General features: G+C 42.8%; 2 protein-coding genes across 6 annotated transcripts; one reads left to right on the top strand and one right to left on the bottom strand.

Annotated features, from left to right (window-relative positions):
* Window positions 1-590: 590 nt before the first annotated feature.
* On the bottom strand, window positions 591-8,792 carry LOC131104329 (oxysterol-binding protein-related protein 2-like). Of its 3 annotated transcripts, none has more exons than XM_058051385.2 (14): window positions 8,715-8,792; window positions 7,622-7,764; window positions 6,736-6,850; window positions 6,525-6,600; window positions 5,884-6,018; window positions 5,235-5,332; window positions 4,303-4,485; window positions 4,004-4,111; window positions 3,831-3,920; window positions 3,623-3,749; window positions 2,446-2,550; window positions 2,206-2,329; window positions 2,041-2,131; window positions 591-1,800 (listed from the first exon to the last, which is right to left on the bottom strand). In XM_058051385.2, exons 2-14 carry the CDS (start codon window positions 7,659-7,661, stop codon window positions 1,698-1,700), a joined length of 1,395 nt encoding a protein of 464 aa, XP_057907368.2. In that variant the 5' UTR covers window positions 7,662-7,764; window positions 8,715-8,792; the 3' UTR covers window positions 591-1,697. The 3 variants fall into 3 exon arrangements, with proteins under 3 accessions (XP_057907368.2, XP_057907366.2, XP_057907367.2); XM_058051383.2 differs by lacking the exon at window positions 8,715-8,792 and adding an exon at window positions 7,990-8,112; XM_058051384.2 differs by lacking the exon at window positions 8,715-8,792 and adding an exon at window positions 7,994-8,097.
* Window positions 7,544-18,253, top strand: LOC131104323 (uncharacterized). 3 transcript variants are annotated; one of them, XM_078796558.1, is made up of 10 exons: window positions 7,544-7,800; window positions 8,837-9,488; window positions 10,380-10,604; window positions 10,659-10,808; window positions 12,783-12,854; window positions 13,063-14,133; window positions 14,222-14,341; window positions 15,826-15,863; window positions 15,945-17,094; window positions 17,205-18,253. In XM_078796558.1, the coding sequence occupies exons 2-10, from the start codon at window positions 8,853-8,855 to the stop codon at window positions 17,355-17,357; spliced, it is 3,615 nt and encodes a 1,204-aa protein (XP_078652684.1). In that variant the 5' UTR covers window positions 7,544-7,800; window positions 8,837-8,852; the 3' UTR covers window positions 17,358-18,253. The 3 variants fall into 3 exon arrangements, with proteins under 3 accessions (XP_078652684.1, XP_078652685.1, XP_057907356.2); XM_078796559.1 differs by lacking the exon at window positions 7,544-7,800 and having other exon boundaries at window positions 8,650-9,488; window positions 10,380-10,577; XM_058051373.2 differs by lacking the exon at window positions 7,544-7,800 and having other exon boundaries at window positions 8,650-9,488.
* The last annotated feature ends 68 nt before the right edge of the window (window positions 18,254-18,321 follow it).

Here is an 18,321-nt window from a genome sequence, read left to right as displayed (position 1 = left end):
CCTATTTTCTCAATTTTAGTGCTTTCCTTGTATTGTGTCTTATTTCATCCTGTCATTTCTGTCCCCCCCGGGCTTCCGTAGTTGCCCTCAATTCCGGAAGTACTTCCTCTCTTTGCCACACCACGTGCTTGGCATCGATGAGGGGTACAGAAGTGGACAGAAAGACAACTTTTGTTTCATTCTTTTGTCCTTCAGAGACTTAGTAAGGCAGTTACAATTTTAGTAACCAAAATGTGGAATTGCAGTAAACAAAAGGTAGTATTGTACATATTGTACCTGAGTTTCACCTGAATGAATGAATGTTATTGCACATAAGTCCAGTATTGCACATTTGAAGCTTGTTGTACATAACAGTGAGATGTGTGTTTTAGTAGTGCAGTATTTTTTAAGAAGCTGTCCCTGAGTCTGTTTGTCCGGGTTTTGTGTGACCTGTACCGCCTGCCTGAGGGTAGCAGGTCAAACAGGTGGTTGCCAGGGTGGGATGCATATATGCAGCGGTATAGAACATGAATGGATGGGTCAATAAATGTGTCATTGATACCTTTCTAACAATTGGATTTGATAATACAGAAAAGACAAATCAAACATGACAGGTTTTAAGTCCATATTTTATTGTACTTTTTAGTATACCTGCTTTGTATATGAATGTATCTCACTGAAGAGGGATGAGCATGGAACAGACAATATAAACATTCTCAAATAGACATCATTAACATTCGAGTCCTGCACCGTTAGTGTCTGCAGGGTTGAAAGTGCTTGGAACTCAAGTAAGCATCCGGGAGCATGTAAGGATGCTTTATTATATATGTGCATAGGACAGTGAGGTTTCTACTGTGCAGTTTTATACAACGATAGTGCTCAGCGACAAAACAGAACACATAGCGCAACAGGAATTAAGTGAGTTTACATGTTTCACATTTCAGAAGGGTACACTAGATGGATCACTTTGCATAGGTCTGGACCCTGCTCTGAACACAGGGCTTTGGTTGTTGGAGAAAAAAAAAAAAGACAAATCTCTACCATGTCGTAAATTAATGGCTCTTGTTTGAAGATTAAAGGCAAAAAGTCACAGTTAAAATGCTCAGACTCCTTTTGCTTTGAAGTACTATGGGAGTACATTTACAGTATTTTTGCAGACAGCATTGTATGGCTTTATCAGGTGTAAAAGACCAGCTTGATGTGCCAAATATTCTGAGATACAGAGGAAAACAATAAAATGCACCAACAACATAATTTGAATGTGCAAGTAAACTCGAGCATAAACGGCTTTTTCTTCCGTTTCCTACAACTCATAGAAAACACTTGATGTGTTTAGAGTGGACTAAAATAGCCTTTTAATGCTCGTAGTTTATAGAAAAGTAGCACATGTGTTTACATAACCCCTGATATTTGAATGCAAGTCAATATCTATACACTACGTGGTGTGTCGACAAGTAACATTGTAGGTTAGTACCTGAAACTAAAACAGTAGGTGTAGAGTAGGGGCTTGGTGTGGTTTAAATCCCTTTAAATACGTGTAACATTTACTCTATGTGGACTATGGTTAGCATCAGCAACACAAGTCATATAAAGGTGATGGCAGTGGGCGTATGATAAACATCTACAGGAAGTAAACTTACTCGAACCTTTCCTGTCAAAGTCATTCACAGTTGCCGACATCTTTTCTCGAGGTTCAAACGCTACCAGTTAGAGATATGTCAGTAAATGTTGGGACAGTCTGCGTAGTTCCTGTCAAAGTATCCGCCGCTGTACAGCCAGTCCTTTTCTCCTGTGTGCGGGTTTGTTCCCAGTTGGAACCACCTGAAAGGGAATGCATAAAATGTTGTTGGGATGCTTTATTCCATACCATCAAATATTGGTTATTTAGTTGTATTTTTGCAAAACAATATAAGAAATTCAAAGGCATAAGAAATACTAATGTGCTCAGTGTTTCCACAGATGTGCATTCATTAATAAAGATAATTAGATTTCATCATTTCAAACATGTTCTTAATGTGACAGAACCTTTAGGCTCTTCAAATTTAGACGGGGCAATTATACCTGGTTGACCACTCCTCCTCATCCTTAGATCGCTCTCTACGTGCGACCCTCTGCTTCTCCTCAAGACGTTCTTTCTCTGCACTTGCTGTGTCTGCAAATACACAGACATCAGACCGCAGAAGAAAAGCCCGCAAACATCACTCCAAAGATATAAACGCGTGGTACCTATGTCTCCGTTCTCCATGGCTCGGATATCGGGCCTCTGCCGGCAGTCAGTTGGTGCCAATATCTGCACCATGCCTGGCTCCAGCTCGTTTAGTGTCATTGCAAAGCTGGTAAAGTTATACATCTGTATGAGAGTACACACAAATAAATGTATATTATATGAACGGATATTGTTCTCCGAGGAATGTAAAAAAAAAATGATGCAAATGTATAAAAAAAAAATGCACCGAGCAAGCCAACCTGTAATGAGTGAGCAGGTCGTGGTGATATCCTCCACAGTAAGGCACTTCCTGGTATCACAGTGACAGTCTCTAGAACTGCATTCTCATCTTCACAACTATGTTCCTGTACACACACATAAATACCGTATTTTATGGAATATAAGTCGCTCCGGAGTATAAGTCGCACAAGGTCAAAAATGCATAATTGGGTAGAAAAAAACATACATAAGCCACATTTTTTGTGGGTAATTTATTTTAGGAACTACTTGACCAAAACAGACATTACATCCTCTTGGAAGGCAAGTTCTAACAACAAAAGAATAGAGAACAGGCTGAATAGGTGTAGGATATGCTAACATAATGCTTATTCAGCTACACCAAAAATAAACAGAAAAGGTGTCCAATGTTTATGTAACATAAACAGTTTTTTCATTTATAAGTCGCTCTGGAGTATAAGTCACAGGGACAGCCAACCTATAAAAAAAAGTGCGACTTATTGTCCGGAAAATACGGTACTTAACACCGTCACATGTGGAAAACAATGCTGGTTCCCATAGTAACCATACATATAATGCAAATAGCTGGGTCACAGAACTAGCATTGCCACAAATTGCAATGATGCATGTCATTGCAAGGCATTATGGGTAAGTGCTGGTAATGAACTAATCGTTCACTATACACTTTGGACATAACTGTTACTAGACGACAGCAGCAGTGCACTACAGATATCAAATTCAATGTTTTACCTTATCTGCTATTATTGTCACTGCATGTTATTGTGGGGAAAAAAGAAACATGAATTGACAGCATCAGAGCGATAAGACAAATATCAAACGTAGGATTTATCAGACCTGTTTGATCACATGCACGTTATTCATTCATCATTTTCTACCGCTTTTCCTCACGAGGGTCGCGGGAGGGCACATATAGACAAACAACCATTCACACTCACATTCATACCTATGGACAATTTGGAGTTGCCAAATTAACCTAGCATGTTTTTGGAATGTGGGAGGAAACCGGAGTACCCGGAGAAAACCCATGCATGCACGGGGAGAACATGCAAACTCCACACAGAGATGGCCGAGGGTGGAATTGAACCCCTGGTCTCCTAGCTGTGAGGTCTGTGCGCTAACCACTCGTTATTGTTTAATCTAAATTGGGAGCAGAATGCAAAGATTTCAAACCGCGCTCACCTGCTTCAGTTTCTTTGAGTCCGCACCCGCCTTCTTGTCAGACTTCTTGTGTGCTTCATAAACCTTGGGATCCACGCTGTACATGCACTCGGTCCACTTTCCGTAGATCACACTCTGTTTCTTCTTACTGGGTCAACAACAGGAGAGGACGCAAATAAGATGCGGTCAGACATTTTGTGCATAACCGACAAACGTGTTTTCATCTTACCTGCTGTCTTGTATGTGACCTTCCACTTTGTGCAGCTCTTTCCCAAACATGCCACACGGTTTGAAGTTCAGCACACACTTATCTCCCGTGCTGAATTAACGTTATCATGACAATGTCAGAAGTCCGCTGTCTACAATTCTTTCAATCTTACAGCCAAATATCTGTCACCATACCTGTGGTTTACAATCTCTACTGTCCCGTATTGCTCGATCCAAAGCTTTCCTAAGATGACGTTATGCACACAGCACATTGGGTTTGTCCACGTGTAGGCTTCTTTATGTCTGAAAGAAATTCACAGCATCTTGAAATGTTTTGGTTTTTCTCCCATTTAATTACAGTGCACAATTAACTCAAACATTTCATTCTGGGACCAAAGTCAACAGATTGAAAGCATCCTGCCATGCATACCACTGAGTTATAACATTGAAAAACCAGTGACAATACAGCATGCAGGTGTGTATTAAAGTCTCACTTGAGTAACTCCAGCGTCATGGTGCCTTTGGGCTCAGCCTCAACACTTTTGCCCCAGAACTTGAGTTTTGGGTAAATGGATCCATGAAAAGCAAACTCTTGCTTCAGAGACTCGGCGTGGAAGGCACTAATGGGCGGATGGTGGCTCACCTGCTCTGAGATCAATCTGTAGTCATCGTCCTCTCTTAAAGAACAAACATTTCAATGGTCATTAAAGGGGAAGTGCAGTTATTAGGGGGAATTTTGCCCATCATTCACAATCCTTATGTGAAACAAACACATATTTATTTCCCTTTTCTGTGCATTATAACACGAGAAAACGAGTTAATATCAGCTAGCTTACAATGCTGTCATTGGGACACACCTATTTCGAATATGAAGACCTCTAAAAACCTCTTTGATGTTCTTTCCATGCTGTGATCGTGTATTAACGCGTACACTGATGATAATATGTAATAGTTGCAGTATCTTGCTGTATTTTGATGATTTAAAACACTACCAAAACTTTTTTCTTTGCTTATGCTAGTTCTGTCAACAACAGCAGCAACAACGCTTACGATGTCCGCTCTACTCGGGATGGCTGTATCTTCCAGCACAAGACGTGTGCTCCAGTCCTCAGGTAAAAAATAGTTTTTGATGTTAGCTGCTACAATAATAATATCACTGTAGCTTGGTTAATATACAAGTCTGTTATATAAATGGAGTTTGTTTTTTTTTGTGAGGGTTTTAGAGTCAAAATAGGTATTTCCCATGTCGCCCGTTGCTAGCTAGCTCATATAACTTGTTTACCAGAAAAGGGAAAAAAATGTGTTCATGTTTCACAGAAGGGTTGTGAATTATGGGCAAAATTCCCCCACCCAAAAAGTGCAGTTCCCCTTTAACATGAACAAGATGCATCCTTAAAAATGTGAAATGCAAACCTGTACCCAATACCTTATGAGTTCAAAAGTCTCCCCCAGTAAAGGATTAAATGGTTTTCCAGTCCTTTCCCATTGAGATGCTACAGCGGAAACAGCAAAGGCAGCAACAACCTGTTTAAAGAGAAACAAAAATATTGTACATAACATGTACACATATATAGTATAGAATAGTATAGTATGTGTAGTATAGAGTATATGCCTACATACCTTGGAATCCTACCTACGCTCTGTGTTCCGGTTCGGTTCGATGCATTTTTGTTACGTTTTGATACTTTTTTAATACAAAAAAATGACCTTACCTGTTTTAATTTGAATTGTATTGAAATTATCAACTTTTTTCCTCACATGACTGTGATTTACTTTTAGTGGTGCCACAAATTAGTAGTTGTGTTTGTGTTGTTAGTGCTGGAGCTCTGTAACTTGCACACTGCACATGTTACATCTAATGTAACGCCTCTATATTTTGGCCTGAAAGTGATAATACATATAGTAGGGTAATGTCAGGTGTTTTTCACGATGTTAGCGTGTAGAAAATAGATGGATGGATATTCACAAAAACAATACGCTCACTTAAAACTTGTTTGAAAACTAGAATGTGCTCCTTGACAGCAAGTGTAGTGTTATACTGTTTTACAAAGCCACAGCATTCCATGGTGTCATACCTGCATACGGTCTACAGAGTCAGACAAAGCACAGGCCTTGTGGATGAGGTGTGTGTGTTCCATGTACTCTGAGATTCTCTGGAGGAAGCTGAGTGGCTCATTAAACACAACAGGCATTGCTATTTTGGACAGCTCCTGCAGCAACATAAAATAAAAGAACATTAACAAACAAAAGCAAACTGGTTAGCACGCAGACCTCACAGCTAGGAGACCAGGGTTCAATTCCACCCTCGGCCATCTCCCCGTGCATGCGTGGGTTTTCTCCGGGTACTCCGGTTTCCTCCCACAATCCAAAAACATGCTAGGTTAATTGGTGACTCCAAATTGCTCATAGGTATGAATGTGAGTGTGAATGGTTGTTTGTCTATATGTGCCCTGTGATTGGCTGGCGACCAGTCCAAGGTGTACCCCGCCTGAAGACAACTGGGATAGGCTCCAGTGAAGTGCTTTGGGTACCTTTTAAAAAGGTGCAACATAAATCTAATCTATTATTATTATCAGTATACATTCATTACACAAAAACAAATGACTGAACGGCTAAAAGCTTTACTATATGGTGCAAACTGTGAATTGTGTAATGCCCATTACTTTCTTCTATTTCTTATGTTATGACCTTTTCTTTTAACCCGTGTAAGACTCACCATGCCAATACATTTCTTCAGTATGCTCGTCACACTGAAATTGTTCCTGGCAATCATTTCAGCAGGCAGGGTTTTCCTGGTAAAAAAACAATTCAACCAAAAACAAGATCATACTATCGAATTTATTTCTATGTAAGTATGTATGCAATTAATGTACGCATGTAATTACAATTGGAACCAACTTCTCAAAAGGCCATGTGTGGTTCCTCACCTACGCTGCCACCCTGCATTCGGCTCAGCAGTCGAGCCATCAGTCATCTGATCACTACTGTCAAACACCAGGGCATCCTTGAAACTCACTTCCAAGGAATCATCTGACTCGAGCCCTGAGGAGGATGAGAGCAGCAGAGGAAACGCCTTTTCATTCTTTCATAAGGAGCGATTTTGATTCACTAACCACCGTAGAACAGCATCGCAATTCAAGCAAATCACAGACTTGATTTTTCAAATGAAAAAAAGTTGGTAACATCGCTACATATTCGATTTATGAGTTATGGGGGCGTGAATGACATCTGTAAAGAATCAGAATGGTGCTGTTCACACTGACATGGAAAGTCAGCAAAAATCGGAATTGACCTGCAGTGTGAACATAGCCTAGCCTGGGTTCCAGCGTTCTTCCAGTGTTAGGTTCAAGTGGCTCAAACAGGAACAGGAAGTGGAAAGGAGAATCGATTTATGGCAAGGAGCAGATCTGATGCTTTTTCCACTTAGTTAATACATTTGTGGTGATAAAGTTAAAGTAATAGTTGCACAATAAATGCCACGTTGCCTGTTTTTTTTTCTCTTTTGAATGTAGCTAGCCACAGCAGGATAAGTGAACGAGTTAACAAAGAAGAACCGCGAGTCCCGTTTCAGATAAGAAAAAAAATCTCGGGTTTTGAACGACTCGTCAAACTCGACCATCACTAGTTCTAAACATTAAGATGCAGTGTGTAGACTACTGTAAAATAGAACAACAACAATACACAATTGTTAAATGCATATGTTCATTACATAACAGTGTCAAACTAAACGAGCGTTGTTATTTTTAATGGAAGGCAGGGTGAAGTATCGGGTGTCTTTAACATAATGCTTTAACAGCTGTCAGTCTGTCTCACCTGTCTCGGCGTCGTAAAACTCCTCCTCGCTGTTCATCATGAGTCGAGACAGTAGCAGTGTTACTTAGAATTCATGTTTAAGGTAACGGTCGCCCCTCCTGCCGTCACTCCTTCGGAACATCACAGACAGCGAAACACACAACCTGAAAAACATACAGACGGCTTGTTACAGCGAGCAGGTAACAGCTGTCCCATAACACGCCATGTTTAAACATCAACTGGCTGTGCGGCTAGCTCAAGTATCAAGGAACAATACTGTGTTAAAACGTCCACCGGAGACATTAGCTAACTTTAGAAAAACACTCCCTGTCAAGGAAAGGGTGGACTTGATACTAGTGTGTATGCAAATATAGTTTCATGAAATATACCTACGAATAGATGTCAAATTACTGAGCTGGTAACATAAACAATCGAAGACTGTTCAATCTTCGGAGATGAGCGGAAGTAGGTGGCAAGGACATAATGATTGACGTCTGCGTCAGCCAATCATAGCGCAAAGATTGACACTTTGCCATTAGTTATTGTAACTGTGAAATATTGATGTTAAATTTACAATAAATCAGATAATTGGAGTGGAAATTACTGTACATTTGCCTTTTACATATTGAATGTACAAATCTAATCTATAAAATTTCTACAAATTTCCCCACTCAGGGACGAATAAAGGCATATCTTAATGGCAAATGTGACTTCTGGGGGAAATGTTATCGTTTTTAAATGAAAATTTAACTCAGAATTTCATTTTCCAAATAAAAGTTACATTTATTTAGTGGCCCAATAATTATTTTCAATAAATTTAGTTCCCTGTCACAAAGTTATGAATTGTATTGAATGTATTGCTAACCGGATATACAATTTGATAATAATAATAATAATTTTTATAACTGAGCTGAGCATATTTTAGTAGGCAGTGCAATGTGTAATGTAATACAAATAAAAGTTGTAGTTTCAGTTTGATATTAAGACTTCAAAATCCCCTGTACAATCGCTATGATTGAGTAAAATGTGTTTTACTTTGAAATAACTAACCGGAAACGATTTGGACCGATTTTTTTCCCTCGCACTATGGCATGTGATATGACAACGTTCGAGCCTTGATGAAGAGTAGTCGTCCGTGTCGCTCTGCCAAGCCAAGTGAGATTTCCATCCACGTATTTAATCATCATGTTCGCCCTGAAGTGAAGAAAGTGTTTTTTGTTGTTGTTGCAGAAGAAGAAGAAGATAATTGGCCATGATGAACAAGGAAAGAGACAAGTGCGTAAAAAGTGCACCCCGGAGCCAGAAAGCATCCAAGGTGTCCTCCTCGCGACAGGAAACCATCCAAAAGAGGAAAAAAGAGGAAAACAGCCACAATTGCAGTCAAACAAAGAGTATATCGACAGGTATCCGTGGTGTTGCTAAAGAGGGTAAAACTGCTGCAAGACGTCCGGGAAGCCTGTCAACAAGTGCGGCGACAGAGTGCCCGAGGAGCCCTGCTGCTCAAAGAAAACTCTCGGATGCCAGTAACGCCTCCGAGGACCTGAGCAAAGACTCCGGGTGCCTGTCGGGGAAACTCTCCTCCGACAGCAGCTCGGAAATATCCGATTCCGAGGGCAACAAGCGCGACTCTCCCATCAGCGACAAAGAATTAAACTGGACAGACGGAAGAGCTTACAGGAGCCCGACTACTGACGGCAAAGACAGCGGGAAGGTGTGCGTCAGACCGGCGGGGACCACTTGCTGTCCACCCACGGATACTCCTGGTCCTGGAGGGGCGATGACTTTGTACAACTCTTCGGGGGCTTTTATGCATCTCATGATGGCAGAGACGACGGACGACCTGGTCAAAGAAGTAGACGATTTGAGGTCAGAGAACGAATATCTGAGAGTAAGTAACTTTAAGTTTCATTACAATAGAAGTATCTTTTATATTGTGCGTAAAATATCTAAATGTCAGTCTTTGTTGAAGGGTGAGATTTTTTTTAATTAGTAAAATTGAAGTTGGTCTATACAGAAATGCTTATTTATTTATTATAACTAGGACTCAGCTGATTAACTTTATAGTAAGAAAATGCAAAATTGGCTATTAGAAACCCTTTTAATGGGAATATAGTATTAATGTATCTGTTATTCAGAATCAGAATGCCCTTTATTGTCATTTTACATATAATAGAATGAAATTGCAGCAGCTCCATTTTCAATGCAAGACAGTATGACAGTACAAAATATAGAAATTAGAAGAATAAATAAAGAATAAATAATAAATAACAAAGGGTCGTTGCCTCGATTACATGGTTACATCTTGTTGATGGAGATGATGGCTCGAGGAAAGAAACAGTTTTTTCGTCTGTTTGTCCGTGCCCTGATACATCTGTATCGCCTCCCAGAAGGTTGTCGTTGAAAAAGAGTGAGAAGAATCCTGGATGTTACAAAATATTATCAATAAACTGTATCTTGGTCATACCTTGGATTGTTCGGTTTTTGTACAGCGGGCATAATGGTAACGTACTAATATTTAGCAGTACAGTATAAGTGAGTATGTGCATATTGTCAAGGGGGTGGCAGGGAGGTGGGAATTTCTGCTCTGGACTTTAATACTTCCTCCCATAGTCTAAAAACAAATATATAGTATATGACACTCAGTGAGGACTATTATTGTAGGTGTCAATAATTGTGCATGGTTGTTTGAATGTGTGAGTCCTGTGACTGGCTGGTGCCCAGTCCAGGGGTATACCCCGCTTCGCACCCTAAATCAGCTGCTGTTTGGTGTCCGTCCCAGGATGAGGTGGAGGAGTTACGCTGTGAGATGCTGGAAATGCGTGACATGTTCCAAGAGGAGGAGACCTGTCAGCTGCAGGACCTGCGACAGAAGCTGGACCAGGCCAACAAGACCTGCCGCATCTTACAGTACCGCCTTCGTAAGGCCGAACGCCGAAGCATCCGAGTGGCCCAAACCGGGCAGGTTGACGGGGAACTGGTCAGGACCCTAGAGCATGATATCAAGGTCAGTTTTCTCACCCACATACTTCGAATATTCTGTAATTGGCTTTGCTTCCAGGTTGCAAAGAGTGTGTCTCTGCGACTGTACACCGAGCTGGAGGCGGTGCAGAAGAAAACCAGCCAGTTGGAGTGGGAGAATGAGATGCTACGAGAGAGGACGCAGGAGCTGGAGGTGGCCAAGCACGTGTTGCAGGCTGAGTTGGAAAAAGTCAGAGAAGTGCAAATTTCTGCATAACTAAATGTGATAAATCAAAAATACTATGTGCGCCCATCCCAGCCAGCTGTCCACCTCCTCCAAAGGATGTCAAACGATACCGTGATATAAGCGGCGGGCAGGGGCAGCAGCTGCGCGGTGCCTGCGTGGGGTGCAGCCGCCTGGTATGCAGGAGTTTAAACTCAGAGCACAGCTGACATCCTCCGCTGAGAAGACACAGAAAAAGGGAGTAGTGGGTGCAAAGCAAGTGAGAGATTACCAAAATAGACCCTAGCTTTTCTGCTTCAATTTAAGCTGGGCTAAATCTGGATCAGCATGTATTATGGCATCCAGCAAGGCGGTTGTTGGCATGCCGACGGAGTGACCTACAGCCATGAGTCGATGTGTTTTTATTGTACTTCCAGCACCCCCATAGTGTCGGTTTCCAGTTTTCTTTTGTCCTTGTGGTCAGCCTGCAATGGTGCGGTGTGGTGGCACGTGTTTACTTTAATCCAGGATTTTGTGCTCTGCCGTGAGCTCAGTCTTGTCCTTTCATTGGAGACAGCTGCTAGTTTGATCCGAACAGGGAAAATCCACTTAAGTTACCTCATCGAGGAGCCCAAAACACGGCTTGGCGACTCTCATGCTGCACCTGGAATGTGCCCGTTTGTGTGCCGTCATAGTGAGCTGTGAAATAAACTTTCAGTTCAATTTTGCACCTCAGAAACAACAACAAAATCTTAATAACAAATCATCACATGAAAATAACAGTACATTGATTTCTGACTCTTAAAGGCGACCAAGGTTCTATTTCCTGTTAATGATGACTGACATTAACACACTTTGACTATCATCTACTCAGAGAGACCAAAGTGAGAGGGCAAAGTGACCAAAGGACACCAAAGAGTCTGTTGCTAGGCGACAGATTCCTCCCATTCTCAGACTTCAAAATAAAGTCACTCATTTACATGGCATGCACTTGTCAAGTCAAGTCAAATTTATTTGTATAGCCTTTAATCACAAGACTGTCAAAAGGCTTTATGAGCTGGCAAGGAGACGAGGGTTCAATTCCACCCTCGGCCATCTCTGTGTGGAGTTTGCATGTTCTCCCCGTGCATGTGTGGGTTTTCTCCGGGTACTCCGGTTTCCTCCCACATTCCAAAAACATGCTAGGTTAATTGGCCACTCCAAATTGTCCATAGGTATGAATGTGAGTGTGAGTGGTTGTTTGTCTATATGTGCCCTGTGATTGGCTGGCCACCAGTCCAGGATGTACCCCGCCTCTCGCCCGAAGACAAACAACCATTCACACTCACATTCATACCTATGGACAATTTGGAGTGGCCATATTTATTGATGTCGCTTTATACTACAAAAAGAGTTATGTGTATTGTTTAAACCCCCTCCTAGCGCCAGTTAGCCATAACCGTTAAAGACCGCACACCCGTTCTGACAGGCTCACTAATCACCTCTGCCCCGACTTGTTGAAGTGTGTGTGTGATGTCATGTGAGGCTCAAACAGTGACACCCCTCTACAAAGATTTATGGAAATCATTCATTCATTCATTCACTACCGCTTTTTCCTCACATGGGTCTTTGGGCGAGAGGCGGGGTACACCCTGGACTGGTGGCCAGCCAATCACAGGGCACATATAGACAAACAACCATTCACACTCACATTCATACCTATGGACAATTTGGAGTCGCTAATTAACCTAGCATGTTTTTGGAATGTGGGAGGAAACCGGAGTACCCGGAAAAAACCCACACATGCACGGGGAGAACATGCAAACTCCACATAGAGATGGCCGAGGGTGGAATTGAACCCTGGTCATCCTAGCTGTGAGGTCTGCGCGCTAACCACTAGACCGCCGTGCCGCCCCTTTATGGAAATCAGTTTTGCATAATAATTTGACCTTCTGAAACTAAATGAATTTTTCCTGTTCCGGTGTTGTTTTGATGTACTTTTTTGTACTTTTCATTTCTCAGAGCTGTTTGAAGAAGAGAAGCATCAGATCAGCAGCAAATAAAGCGGAGAGGAGGCTCTCTCAGCAGATTGAGGTTTGTTTTCATGTCTTGTTCAAGTATGGCTGCAGTACATGAGTACATGAGTACCTGAGTACATGAGTACCTGAGTACATGAGTACATGAGTGCATGAGTACCTGAGTACCTGAGTACCTGAGTACATGAGTACATGAGTACATGAGTACATGAGTATATTCCAATAACCCGACAGCAGACTTGCAAGTAATTGTTCCTTCACCACAGGACGACAACGACCTCAAGTGCCAACTCCACTTTGCCAAAGAAGAATTGGCTCTCATGTGCAAGAAGCTCACCAAGTTGGTATCGGAGAGCGAGGTCATGCACGAGCAGCTGGCCAGGTACCATTCACAGTACGGTGACATTGATGCCGCCCAGTCACCCGAGGGCAAACAAAGGTCCTCCCATGCCAGGGAAGCGGAGGTCAAAGTTCACTTGAAACTTGTGGAAGAGGAAGCCATGCTCCTGAGTCGGCGCATCGTAGAGCTGGAGGTGGAGAACCGTGGGCTGCGTGCAGAAATGAACGACCTCAGAGAGAAAGAAGGAGGCGCGGATGAGGAGGGGAATCGGAACGTTTCAGAGGAACATCTGTCTCCGTCCACTTTGAGGAAGAACAGAAAACAAAGATGTCAGAGACTGAAAATTGCCGTGCGTGAAATGGAAGAGGATGAAAAGGCAGCTCAGAGTTTAGTCGAGAAATCTTCACTGACTGAAGGGCAGATTCCTTCTTGTCACGTCACAAGAGAAGGTCCCGTAGGTGGAGAGTGGGATCCGTCAGAGAACGCAAGCAACCAAACGCCTGACAACAACCAGAAAGGAATGACCGTAAATGATTTTACCGCTCTTGTAGCTCTCAGAGATCACGCATGTGTGGTTAGTTCAGCAATCCAGTTCATGACATCTCCATCCAAACCTGGCCATTACTCATCCTCCTCCGGTATGTTTAACTCAAATGGCAAAACGCAGACGTTATTCTTCCCAGGGTCTTTAAATGAGGCGCTGGAACTACTCCAGGCCATGCTGCAAGCTTTTATCATAAGGATGGAGGTGCTTCTAACTGACCACAATTATCCCCTCAAGGAAAGTCGGGTCTGGGATTGCAATCAAGACATGTTAAGTGAAGGTCTCCTAAAGTCAGAAAAATATCAGAAATGTCTTCATGAGACCGTGGAGACTGAGAGACCAGAAGAAAGGACATCTAAATCTGACCTGGTCTACAGCTGCAGGGAGCCGAAGATGCAATTGTCCTTGCAGATTCTGTGGATTCTCCACCAGTGGATTCAAGAAGGGAGCGAGGTAAATGAAGGTCCAAAACATGTTTCACACACTTTCACCATTAAATGTTTCCAGTATAAGCTAAAGCTCTGCCATTTTGTTGATTCAGGCTAAAGTCAAAACCTTATCTATGTTGCGGGCTTTGTTGCAAAGCCTTGGTGCTGAGCTCCAGGAGGAAACGCTTGACAGCAAGACCACCAGTGTGGTCCACAACAAGGCAGCAGCTGAGGTGAGAATGTTCTTCACTTTTCGGACTGTAGAATACAGCAGGAGGTCCTGTTGATGATCTGTCTGGCTGGAAGCCTTCTTAACAGTTCAACAGGCACCACCAAGGGACTCCTGCCAGAGTATTGGGGCTAATCTGGTGTAGTGGCTGCGGCCAAAAAGGCCAGCGGAGTTCAGAGGCAATCTGCTGTATGAAAACGGACTGAAAACATCCTCCTGATGTTCAAAACTACATCTTTAGTTTTAGAGACACGCTATATTGAATGTGTATAAGTGTGCTGCTTGTCCTTTGCGTGTTCTCCCCGTGCATGCGTGGGTTTTCTCCGGGGACTCCGGTTTCCTCCCACATTCCAAAAACATCCTCCGTTAATTGCCAAGTTCCACTTCACCAAACTGCACTTTTTTCTATTATTTAAATTGGAAAATGCAATATAGATTAATATTAATAATAACCTGTTAATCTGATGTTGTGATTAATATTTAGTATTTTCCTCCCACATTCCAAAAACATGCTAGGTTAATTGGCAAATCCAAATTGCGCAATGTTGGAGTGGTTAGCACGCCGGCCACACAATTAGGAGACCGAGGTTCGATTCCACCCTCGGCCATCTCTGTGTGGAGTTTGCATGTTCTCCCCGTGCATGCGTGGGTTTTCTCCGGGTACTCCGGTTTCCTCCCACATTCCAAAAACATGCTAGGTTAGACTCCAAATTGTCCATAGGTATGAATGTGAGTGTGAATGGTTGTTTGTCTATATGTGCCCTGTGATTGGCTGGCCACCACTCCAGCATGTACCCCGCCTCTGGCCAAAAGACAGCTGGGATAGGCTCCAGCATGCCCGCTACCCTCGTGAAGATAAGCGGTACAGAAAACGGATGGATGTTACCAGTCATGACGAACTAGCTCTCTCAGCTCAGCCTCATTCCCGGAAATGACATCACCAGCAGAGTTATCTATCATCAAAATAGTAGGCATCACAAAATGTTGCGTTGCTGCTGGATGTTCATAAAATCGGAGTGACACTGTTAAGTTTGTTTTCTTTTCCAAAAGACAACAGTGGACAAAACCAGGGCAGAGAATAAGAAACGGATGACAGATCTGTTCTTTGCAGTGATCATTTCACTGATGACTGCTTTGAAGGAACACTTTTACAAGAAGCATTTGGCTTGAACGTACAGTGTAAACGCATATTGAAAAAGGATGATATTTTGCCGGTACACAGAAAAAAATAAGACGGCGAAGAATGATCACTTCGTCATAGTTGGCACAGCAGAATAAGTCATGTCTTGCTTAGTATCGAAATCGAATGATGTACACCATAATTACAAAGAATATATAATATTATTATTGAAGCAAAGTTGATAAATCATGTCAGCGAACATTTGTTTTGTTGTGACGTTGTGAAGACTATTATGCATCACTTTTTGGGACACTTCTATTTTATTTTGACATGTATAGTAAAAATGTATTTTTCCTCTCCATTGTCAGTGTGCTCTCATCGATGAAAGACCCTCGGATGCTGACAGGTTAGTGATTTGTACATTTCCATCTTGTCCAATGACGTTTGTGAGGTGGAATTTCATCGGTTTTTCCACTTGTGTTTCCAGAATGTCCAGTTCCATCAGGGATCGACTTAAGCGCCAGCTTTCTCCACATTCATACAAGAGGAAGGACTGGTGTTATCTGAGCCAGCAGGCCGCCCAACTAGACCGGGAGGACCCTGTTAAGACGTGGGACCATCTAATCATGCCGCTTAGCTTCCCTGATCTTAACTTTGAGCGGATGTCCATGGAGAGGAGCCACACGGCTCCAGAGAAGTCAACCCTTCGTATTTACTTCAGCCCCCCTTCGAAGCGAAGAGTCCAGATGGCTCAGCTGAAGCAAAGCCCGGAAAGTGACAGAGAATCTGTCGACACGCAGTCGCCCTGGTGCACGCCGCCGACCTCCTTTTCCACGCTCTGTGTCGGCTCTTCAGCGAACCTGAGTGACGACATGAAAGAGATGGCGGCAAGTTGGAGGCACAGCAGCTCAGAGGTGAACAGAGCAAGAGTAGTGGGTCAGGGTGTAGTAGATGTGGCCTGCTCCGGTACACACACTCTCATGAGGCCGCAGATTGTGAGTGTCGGCCTGCAGACCGAAGGACTAGGCCCCACCACCGTGGGAAACAGTCCCTCACGGGCGGTCAACTCCTCTTTGTTATCTCCTCGCAGTCGTCATATCTCCACCTCACTGGACAGACTAACAAGCAAAACCGAGAGACCCAAATTTTCTACCTCGTCCCCTAAATTATACCGAAGTCAGTCTTCATCTGGTGCATCGTCTAATTTGAGCCCGTCGCCCGCATCTGCCTCACGGGATCGAATGTCAAATGGATTTCATCAGAGACACTCTGGTCTTGTGTTGGCCCGCCAAACAAGTCCCAGAGCCGCTGCAGGACAAAACCGCAGTGAGTCTCCAGGTCAGAACCTCAAGCCACCCAACAAATCTGCTGGGGGTCTGGTCACCGAGTTCCTCCGCAGGGTGAGCGGTCGGACGGACAAAACGGTACCACCGTCGGGCCAGAAGATGAAAAGCAACCTGGAGCGTGTTCCCGTGAGGACATCAACGACATCGCTATCGAGGAGCGACAGCGTAACGAGGATCGTCAACCACAGGTTCATGAAGCAGAGGGAGGAGGTCAGCGGAGCCCAGCGGGAGGAGAAAAGGAGCACTGGGAGTAACAGTGTAACACACAGCCTGAGCTCCATCATGGCAGATGTAAGTGGGAGGAGCCTGTCTGAATTAACAGTTGATTCATCAGCAATTGAGCAAACATGGAACACAGTACATGTCTTTTTAATCCATGTTTTCTTTGTGTCGCCAACCAGGATTACCAGGACTGCAGCTCCAGCAGCACCCTGACCTTCTGCTTTGCTCGTCCATTTCGTTCTACGGCGAGACAAACGTCCAACCAGAGCAAAGTCCTTCGATACAGATACCAGAATGCAGTGAGCGCGGCTGCCGAATCTAACTGTCAGTGAAGGATGCTCAGCCGCTGATCTCGCCAATAGAAACGTCTCCCATGTGTGTTTAGGTTCACTTTGTTTTATTTTCTGTACGCCGCAATTCATGTTTGTCATCGGTTTTCTACTTCCTAAATGATAGTACAAAGTTTAAGAACCCCTTGTTTTTTTTTTTTACTGTATTCATCTGAGCATCCATCAATTCACGTCTTAATACACCGTTTTAGTCTTTAGCTGCTACTCAGCCTCTTAATCTTCTCTTTGACTTTTAATATCTGATCACTTGGACACCGAGAAGCTGCTTTTCTTGGGTGGCTCCCACAATGCAGCTGTGGAAAAACCTGATTGGTGATTGAGTTTTTGCTTCTCAGTCTGCCAGACGTCTCCACTAACAATTCTTTCGGAATCCAGGCGACCTTTTGATGCTTTATTTAAAAAAAACAATTTCATAATTTATATATACACACACAGCATATGTAATGTACATGATTTGTCTATTCTGGTAAACTAACTGTTCCTACCTCAAGCAGGTTACTGCTGACCTTCTAACATACTATGAATTGATCTATTGTTTTGGTTGCTTTGTATGCATATTTATTCACATTTACACAAAGTTTAGCATCTATACGTGACTGTGACTTTTATATAGTCTTTTGAAGTGACATTTCTTCGACTGTCTTCACTGTACCTTGCACATTATCATCTTGAGGACGCTTGTTGTGGCATATGTTAAAAAAGAAAAAGTAAGTGCTAAGTAGTTAACGAGATAAGACATGAGCTCAGCATTACTGTATATCCCTTCCTCGGCAAGATTTAAAAGTGTATATTTCACTATCTCTCAGCTCATTTCTTAGCTGAAATGAATGGAAAGTCAGTGATGATGATGAATTACATTATAACTGTAGTCTACATGTATTAAAAATGCCGTTACTGAAATAAATGTTGCAGCGTGAAAATACTTACAATCAAATATCCATCCAAG

This window comes from Doryrhamphus excisus, linkage group LG15, assembly GCF_037039965.1.
Source record: "Doryrhamphus excisus strain RoL-2023G ecotype Guam linkage group LG15, RoL_Dexc_Guam_v1.1, whole genome shotgun sequence".
Taxonomy (NCBI): Eukaryota; Metazoa; Chordata; class Actinopteri; order Syngnathiformes; family Syngnathidae; genus Doryrhamphus; species Doryrhamphus excisus.
This window is presented reverse-complemented; position numbering and strand designations above follow the sequence as displayed.